The following is a 10,000-nucleotide window of genomic DNA, read 5'->3' on the forward strand; positions in this document are numbered from 1 at the left end:
CCTTGACAACAGCCATGAAGGCTGTACGGTTGGGGCATGTTGTTGTTGTTGTAGAAAAGTCTAAAGCACTCTTACAGTGTTTGAGTTACACTGTGGTTTTCACAGGAAGCCCTATTTTTCTAAATGTACCTTCCTACAGTACATACATACTACATACATTTACATTAAAACAAATTTCAGTTAATACAGGGAATATTTAGCCTGGGTCAACAACGAAACAGAAATTCAACATTGCAATGTTTTACTATAATCGCTTCTCCTCCGAGAAACAATTAAAGGACGACTTCACCCATTTTCAACCTATCTTCATATAATAGATCCTCAATAATAATCCTGATAAAATTTTGTGATTTCTTCCTACTCAGTCTGTGTCTCATAGGAGGGCTGTGGACACTTCAGAAACCCGTCTACTAGTGACATCATCGTTAGGAAGGGTTTTTTTTTCTTCAATATTTTGATTTTTATTAACGCGAGAACAATGGCTTCCATTATAGCATGCTAACTTTCCAGGAATTGAAAGCCTGTAGTTTCTATTATCTTGGATTCTCCATCGATGATGTCACTGGTAGACGGGTTTCTGAACTGTCCACAGCCCACCTCTGAGACACAGACTGAGTAGACAAAAATGGTGCCATATTATCATGAGCATTAGTGAGGACCAATTATATGAAGACAGTTTGAAAATGGGTCGTCCTTTAACATGCACAGTGGACAGTCTATACTGTAGTTTGCATTAAGCCTGATTTAAACTTTGTCGTACTACAGAGTCGCATGCCCAAAATGGCAGACCTACAAGCTCACAACTCGCGACGTGTTGTAACATGCACGTAACATGCACGTAATATGAATGTATACAGAAAAAAAATGGTGCCCCACAAAATAGTGATATTTTGAAACTCCGCCTAAATTTCTCAAATGATGCTTTCTGGGAAGCTTGTGTCTTTTTTCAGGTAGCCAAGCTCCCTGTAGCCGATGACGCTTTGTGAGCTTACAGATCAACTATTTTTATGCCAGACTCCGTATAAATGTCCTTATAAAAGTATAAATCGAGATTTACATTATTGCTCATAGGGAAACAAACTGCAGTACAGGATGCAAAGGTCACGCACGTGAAACAAAATTACAGAAGATAAAACAGTTGAGAGACATAGAGCCCCACACCCATCCCCACATACATACATACACACACACACAACAATGCGTGTACTGTGCATGTACACAAATCACAAACGTACGTTTGCAGACACAAAAACCCAACTACACTTACAAAGACAACACACACATTCATACACGCTTATACAAACACAGGCACATTGCATAGGTATATGAAATCATGTTCGCACACGCACGCACACGCACACACACACACACACAAACGGTAGCGTCCTTGTGTAAATGTTTTCCCCCCACAGTTTCCATCTTATCTAGAAGCTCAATTCAAAGTGACAAGTTTGACAACAAGACATAAAGACAAAGAGGTTTTCGATGGAATCACGAGAAACAAACAGCAGAAAGGAGAGAGAGAGAGAGAGAGAGTGAGAAAGAGAAAGAGAAAGAGAAAGAGAAAGAGAGAGAGAGAGAGAGAGACAGAGACAGAGACAGAGACAGAGACAGAGACAGAGACACAGATAGAGACAGAGAGAGACACAGATAGAGAATACAGGGAAGCAACACAGTGATTGCATTTTCAAATGCTCTCTCTTTCTCTCCCTTTATCTCTCTCTCTGTGTAGTCTCTCTCCAGCATTTCCCACACAAAGAACTATTAGAGTGAGCATCTCTCCCGCTGACACAGAAGTCAAAGTTGCGTGCGCGCGCGTGTTTGAGTGTGTGTGTGTGTGTGTAACGAGGCGGCGTACATCCCAGGCTACCACTTGTCATATATATATTCCACAGGGCCTGTCCATGCACGTTAAGTCGTTCACCCACAGACACGCGAGCCAATGTGAGTCCTCAGTCCGCCATGTCAACGCATTGCTTTTTCTGTCCATTTCCCGCGATTACGTGCACGCGGGATTTTCTCACGCAGGCCGTTCCTGTCTAAACATGTGCACGTCAAGCCTGTATGCTAAATTCCTCTGAGTGCCCACATGTCAAGTCCTTTCAGTTGATTGCTTTGAGTATGTGTGCGTCGTTGCACCCCCACTGACCTCCCACCACTGCCCCGAGGAAGCCAGGTGTGTGTGTGTGTGTGTGTGTGTGTGTGTGTGTGTGTGTGTGTGTGTGTGTGTGTGTGTGTGTGTGTGTGTGTGCATAAGTGTATGTGTAAATTGTGTATGCACATGTCTGTATATACTGTATGCAAGGCCATATTCTCTGCGTGTGCTTGCAAGCTCTTTTTATGGTTGTTAAAAGCTTTCTGGTGGATATATCCTACAGTGCGTGTAGGTGTTGGGGATTAAAATGCAAAAAAGGCCCTTTATGTAACAGAATATATACAGTATGGCCTCATTTAAATTACAGCTTAATTGCCAATTTTACTGCAGTTGTTGAGAATCATTCAAATACTTGACTCTGCTCAAAGAGCTATGGAACAGCAGTACTAGATCTAACTTCAGCATATCGATATCCCCCCCCCCCCCAACTCTAAAATCTAGGGGAACAGGATGTCAAATATTTTCACACTGGACTGAGATTGTCAAACTGACAGTTTTTTTTTGTTTTACTCATCTTGTGTTTCTTGTACATTGCTGTCAATTAATGTGATGTGATATTTTGTGCGGACCCCAGGGAGAGCAGCTGCTACCATGCTAGTAACTAATGGGGATCTGCATAAACAATAAATAAACTCAGTAACACTTCACAGTGAGAGTACATGTCATGCACTGTTCAATCCTTTCTCTTTTGCTTTCCTTTATGCTATCTACCTCATTGTCCCTCTTTCTCTCTCTTTCTGTCTCTCCTTCTCAGGGCAGGGAGCCAGAGTTTGGGTTCTTTCTCTCTCTCCCAAAATAAAGTGCAGAGTGAGAGCACTCCCTGGTGGTGCCAAACTGAACTTCAGCAACTCAAACTTTTTTTTGGGATAACCCAGTGTCCCGCCGTTAGATTTCAGGAACCCTGTATGACTTGGAAGAGATTCTGCAGCCCTCAAGAGTACTTGAGGGCTACATACGTAATTACAAATGAAGTATCTCAGAGACATTGACTGTGAGGTATAGGTGCCACCTGTTGCTTCACATGTAATGTACAGAGAATTCTTACTTTTCTTTCCAGTTTGGGATTGGTCATTTGGGGAATTAATCCAAATAAATCATACCTGCCAAAGCCTTATTAAGCCTTATATAAATTATTTTAATATCTCCTGCTTTATCCATCTCTGAAGAGAAGGGAATTGAACATACAGAACTTTAGAAACCACTATACCTTTATATGAGTATCCTTCCCGACTGACCCGACAGTTCTGCTCTACGTCAAATCTGTCAAACACTTAACATACCTAAAGTCTGATTTATACTTTGTTGTAGGACGGTGTCACCTGCCGAGAATAGATGACCCACAAGCTCACAGCGCATTGCACCCATGAGGCACTGTGAACTTGTAGGTCGGCTATTTGCGGTGCGCGACTCCATCATACGACAGAGCATAGAATAGGCTTAAGTGTTCAACTGGAGACGCAAACCAGCCCACCAAACAGGCCAGAGGTGTGGCCTGGTGTGAATCTGTTAATACTCACTACCACATCCAGGCCCGAACACGTCATTTGATTCAATCTCAGGGGAAAAAGGGGTCCGCTCATAATTCCGCCCCCCCCATTATTCCGACGTCCCAATCGTCCAACAAACGTTAGTATAGTGTGAGGTTAGGGTTAGAAATGGGGCCAGTCGGACCAACTGGACGTCGGAATAATGACATGGCACCGGTAAGAAAAAACATGCGATTTGGGGGATGCTTTTATCCCAGGTGAACCCTTACTAGCCTGGAAACCAGACGAATCTGCCACAGTTAAAAAGAAATTGGTCTGACAAACTCCTCCTGTTTGAATTCGCTCACCCCAGAGTTGTGGGTGACCAATCAGAGCCCACTATTCAAAGTGTGATTTTTTTTTGCTGTGGCGTTTGAATCTGTTTGTAACCGTCCCTTGGAAATGAATGGCAGTGATATTAGTCTGGCCATGGCAGGCTAAACCCTTACCGTTGGCTGTGTTTGTCCCATGTGCTCCCTATTTCCATACACAGGAGCAAGGGCTTTACAGTAGCCATACTGACCAAGGTAAGTATGTGCTGGCCTCTTTGTTTGCAGCTGCTTTGGACAGTGTAAAAATAACCTGCAGATTATAGACAGGACCGAGGGGGTCGGGTTTGATCCTACACAGTCTGACTCATTCTGGCTGATGTCTGTATGCATACTGTAGTACAGCAAAGGGCACCACCAAAGTTTGAATACATTAATGTCTTCATAATACAGTAAAGGGTAAAGTAAACCAAGCTGTGAATATATTAATGTTTTCAAAGAACAGTACAGTATTCATGAACCTAATATTCTTCATATTCGCAATAATGTCAGTATTGCCAGGATATCCATCCATCCATCCATCCATCCATCCATCCATCTATCCATCTATACATCTATCCATCCATCCATCCATCCCTCCATCCACAATTATTGTCTCCGCCAGGCCGAAAGGCATGGCGAGAGAGTATGTTTTCCACCCCGTCCGTCCGTCCGTGTGTGTGTCCTTGTGTCCGTGTGTCCGTCCGTCTGTGACCAGCTAATCTCTGGCACCGTTGTCTTGATCGCAGAGAAACTGTGCACACACACTCCCTGGATGCCAATTCAGAACCTTTGCCCCAAATTCTTCTCATGGGCCTTTTATAGCGCCACCAGGAGGCCGATTTGTGCAAAACACATTTTTTGACAGCACTCCTACAGATTTTGTCCAAAAGTCACGCAAATCGGTACACAGTATCTCTATAGTCATTAAACGAAACGGGTCTTTCAGATTTCTCATATTCCATCCTGATTGGCTAAAAATGTCTTCCAAAGTTTGCAGGAGTGCTCCGTTTTGAACAAAATGCCTCAAATCATGAACACAGCATGCAATTTCCGTGAAATTTTGCACGCACAGTCCCATTAGGCTGAGGAAGAACTACCATTTGAATGTTGTCAAATCAGCCTCATGGTGGCGCTATAACAGGCCGATTCGTGTTTTTACCTATAACTGCACCGATCTGTGTAAAACTTTGTATGCACACTCCCTAGAGGTCAAGGAAAAACCTTTGCCCTGCATTTTTCACATCTGCCTTTTATAGCGCCACCAGGAGGCCGACTTATGTAAAACACATCATTTTATACTATTCCTTCCAATTTTATCCAAATTTCACGCAAATCGGTACACATGATCTCTATAGTCATGTGATCACGACAAATGTGTTTGATTTTTCATATTCCATACTGATTGGCTAAGATTGACATCTAAAGTTTGCATTATTGGCTTGTTTTGAACAACATTCCGCAAATCATGAACGCAGCGTCCAATTGCGCTCAAACTTTGCACGCACATTCACACTATGTTGAGGAACAAATGCCACCCTTTTAACATTGGCCTGTTATAGCGCCACCAACAGGTCTAATTTAGCGAAACAAATGTTTTTAACAAAATGCCTCAAATCATGAATGCAGTCAGTGTCCGATTGTCGTGCAAGGCCTAAGAAGAAATGGCACCCTTTTCACGTTGGCCTATTATAGCGCCACCAGGAGGCCACAAAAGCCTACCTGACCTGGCGGAGACCTGTGCTCCGAGGAGCACTTTTTCTAGTCTAGTTTTGCTTTATGAAAATAATCTCAATTCTCAACAGCAATATGCTGGGAGAATCGTTCAAATGGTGATATAAGTGTGAAATTTGGTACAAATCATCTTTGGAGGTCACTCTTCCATTTAAGAAACCGGGCCACTCATAAATCAAAGATGGTGGAAATGTATTTAAATAATTTTGCATTTCAGCATATCTTTGCCTATACTTTTGTCAGCAAATAGCACTCCCATAGTATGTTTTTGAAATTTTTCAAACAGGATTTTCCATTTATAACCATCAAAATTTTAAAAACACGCCATATAACTGTGCTCACAAGCAAAAATACAAGTCCTCATACTCCTTTTCCTTAGCCACGTCTCTTTGCCTTATCCCTCATCTCCTTGTACTCCTGCCTACTTTCTTTGTCTCTCTGGCCGTCCCAATTCTTCTTTGACAACCTCTTCCTCTGTGTGCTTTCTTATTCCACCATCAGGTCTCCTGGTTTTCCTTCCTCTGAACCAGGTCACCTTTTCTTCCTTCCTAAGCACTTTCTTAGTAGTCTCCTGGTTGTCCAGACATTTGGCAACAGGCTGCCTTTCTTATCCTACCTAAAGTCCTACCTAAAGTCCAAACTAAATTCTACAACTTCCACACATTTTATCCTTTTCTCTATCCCCAAACATCAGCTCCCAGTAATTACAGTCTGCTGGCCGTGCTACTCATATGCTGTGTTACCGGTGACCGGGATTGAACCCATGACCTTGTGGTCCAAAGGCATTAAGGCAAGAGCTCTACCAACTGAGCTACCCGGACACCTTCACCTCAACTTGTTGATATACTCTTCCTTTAGGATCAAATCTACCACATTTCTCCTCTCCCCATAGTAGAACGGTTTAAAACCCCATCCGATACTCCTGGCCTTGCCCATTGAGATTAATAATCTCTTTTAGAAGGGAGACCTGGACAACAAGGTAGCAACATCTAGCTATCTACAAATCTCTGTCAGTCAGTGATTGAGTATCTGTCCTTCGCGTATCTTGAGAACCTTCCAACCCGGTCGCCTTCATATTCGGTGTGTTCAATGACGCCACAGCAGAGTGCAGTGCCGAGTGAGAAGTCAGGCGGAAAATGTAAACTGTTATTTATAAACAATGAATACATTTTCAGACATATTCTAGCCAAACAAATCACTACAGTATCTATCTAAAATGGTGAAATGTTTCCTAAAATGTGCAAGAAATATAGGTTGACCGCCATATTGGATTTTTGGATGGCCCGGTGTCTAAAGTTAAAGCGTTGACCCAGAGGAATGTTCTTGCAAATTTCATGCTTGTATCACAAAATGAACGATTGTTCTTATTATCTGCTCTATTATCTCCTTCGCCAAAATGTTACCAGCTCCCCACAGTATGTAAGCCTATCCTACATCCTTTAACTCATATCATCTATGCCTACATCATACTGCAAGATGTGTATTATATTGTTCCCATACAAAAACTGCATATTCTACAAACAATGTTATAAATTGTGTCGTAGTTAGCTGTAGTTGTAGAATGCACATATGTGTTATAGTTAAAGAATGCACATATGTGTTTTTGAGAGACTTTGGAAGATTAAAATGGGTTCCCAAATTATCCCATCATAATAAGCTAATTTAAAATCACTCACGTTCAATGAAAATAGACATGTTGAATAAAACAGTGGCTGGTAATTCATCAGTCTGAAAGCATGATAAATGTGGACAAACTAGCCCTACTTATCTGCCTCCACACAACACTGTTCTTTGCCAAACCTTTATTTATAAGGCTCATGGAATACGCTATACGCATAGCCTACAGTAGTGTTTCCCAAACATAGGGTCCCGTCTTTTTACTTTCTTACCAAAAAGATATGCATGTATGTATTTATTTATTTATTTTATTTTTATTATATATTAATAATTATTACTATTGTTTATTTATTTTTCACAAGATTTTCAGATATTTTCCAAATATTTTCCAAAACAGTGAAAATAAATCGGCTATTTTCACTATTTTTTAAATCGGGCTTAAGTGCTTAATTCTTAATGTATTCTTGTACGTTTGGGTTCGGGTTGGTCTCCACTTCACACACACAGCAGCACGCCACAGCAGCAAGCTCTGAGGGTGTTTGTGAATGACATTTTCCTGTTGATTATCAGTAAAAAACATGTGGGGCTAAAGCCGCGGATGCCGATGCCAGTGGTACAGTACAAAGAGGCAAGCCTGATTTATGTATTTACAGGTATACTCGGGTCTCCGGCAATACAGTGCAGGACTTCTCACATTACTAACAACCATTCAGGAAGCTCTGCGGTCTCATTAGTTACTACAGGCTGAAGACTACTGCCTTGCAGTGACAAATGGAATTCTCCAACAATTCTCCCTCTCACATTTTGGTGTAGAGTTAATGAGTGCCTCAGCCTGAAGCCCAAAAGCCTCTTTAAGAAAGTGGTAGATGTCTGGCTGGATGTAGCCCCACGTGGGACCTCCAGGTTCGAATCTCGGGTGTTACATTGGTGCTGTGATCCGAATCATATTTTCTGTGTGTGTGGGGGGAGGTGGTGGTGGTGCAAAGGGGGTGAATTTGTCAGAGTAGCTCAGCCTGAAGACCAAAAGCCTGACATCACCTGTAAGTGGTAGATGTTTGCTTTAACCCTGGCCCAGACGCCAGAACTCCGTGTTTCAAATCTCAGGCGTTACACTTACAAAACCAGATCACGGTGCCCAGGCAGAGTCGCACCAGGACACTCAACCACATGTTGAGTCTAACCGATGGCAAATGAGCAATGCGCCAAGGAACACGATCTCCCAAAGATTCAAAATTCTGTCTTTACAACTACTATACAAAATGTCAATGTGTGTTTGAGTGCACACATGTACAGTACCTGTGTCCAGAGCCTGCCTCAGCTCTGGGAGTCCACCGGAGACTGCCGGGGTTCGATACAAAGGCTCGCTGTCAAAACCTGCACAGACGAGAGAGAGAGAGAGAGTTTTACTGTTGGTAAATACAATATAAAGGCGGAGGGATGCCATAGGACAGTCTGGTCATGAGCATTTTGCTGGGGTCAAATGTTCATTATTGTTGCCCACAGCTACAACAAAAAAAAAGTTTGCATTTACTCAAGGTGGGGGGGGGGGGAGGCAGAAATGTAGCAACTGTCATTCTTTATGGGAGATGTCATCATGTTTTCTCACCATGTTTCTCGATGGCCTCTATGAGTCTGTGGACCACCACTGGAGCCTGGTCTGGGAGGACACACACCTCCCCTTCTGTGTGAGAGAGGGAGAGAGAGAGAGAGAGAGACCCTTAATTTAAATAATTTACACAATGTACAGTATGCTTAGATTAAGCGCTTCTCCAGCTTCTTGTCATGTCAGACCCCACAACATGTACCCCCCCCCTATCCCAGGCCATTATTGAGGAAGACAACACTCAAGCATGTGGGATAAATAGAGCATTTCTCTTTTAAAAGAAGGTAACCAGCCTGCACTTATCCTGCAATCTGCTCCTCTCCAAAGATGAATGTGAGCGTGTGTGTGTGTGTGTGTGTGTGTGTGTGTGTGTGTGTGTGTGTGTGTGTGTGTGTGTGTGTGTGTGTGTGTGTGTGTGTGTGTGTGTGTGTGTGTGTGTGTGTGTGTGTGTGTGTGTGTGTGTGTGCGTGCGTGCGTGCGTGCGTGCGTGCGTGCATGCGTGCGTGTGTGCGTGACCTGTGCCTTCTCCTGCATCTGTTTTAGCAGCAACATTTCCATTCTAGCCCCCCAGGCACAGAGTGACAAATGCACCACTACACTCACCTTAACCTCCCTGGTGTGTGTGTGTGTGTGTGTGTGTGTGTGTGTGTGTGTGTGTGTGTGTGTGTGTGTGTGTGTGTGTGTGTGTGTGTGTGTGTGTGTGTGTGTGTGTGTGTGTGTGTTTATGTGTGTGTGTGTGTGTCCTTAGGGTGAGCGAGTGGGGTGTGTAAGCCCTCCTGCTGCCTGGCTGACCAACACACACACACACACACACACACACACACACACACACACACACACACACACACACACACACACACACACACACAGCAGGGTAAGGACCTTGGAAATGTCAGCCCCGAGTTCATGCCCTGGTCAAAAACCTCACATGCTAGAGGCCGATGGCATGCCACCACTCCCTGGGGGCATCATCACCCTTCGCACGCACGCACGCACGCACGCACGCACACACACTAGACATACTCCAGAGACATTTGCTAAGATATACCAAACAGCA

General features: G+C 43.4%; 1 protein-coding gene across 2 annotated transcripts in view; it reads right to left on the reverse strand.

Annotated features, from left to right (window-relative positions):
• pik3r3b (phosphoinositide-3-kinase, regulatory subunit 3b (gamma)) overlaps nucleotides 1-10,000 on the reverse strand; it is a 232,904-nt gene that overhangs the window by 145,458 nt on the left and 77,446 nt on the right. For both annotated transcript variants that reach the window (XM_080431779.1, XM_080431780.1), the window contains exons 3-4: nucleotides 8,947-9,021; nucleotides 8,637-8,714 (exon numbers count right to left, since the gene is read on the reverse strand). In XM_080431779.1, coding sequence (XP_080287905.1) covers nucleotides 8,637-8,714; nucleotides 8,947-9,021 — 153 coding nt within the window. The remainder of the gene's footprint in view (nucleotides 1-8,636; nucleotides 8,715-8,946; nucleotides 9,022-10,000) is intronic.

Source organism: Gymnoscopelus braueri (genome assembly GCF_963280865.1).
Source record: "Gymnoscopelus braueri genome assembly, chromosome: 6".
NCBI classification, from domain to species: domain Eukaryota; kingdom Metazoa; phylum Chordata; class Actinopteri; order Myctophiformes; family Myctophidae; genus Gymnoscopelus; species Gymnoscopelus braueri.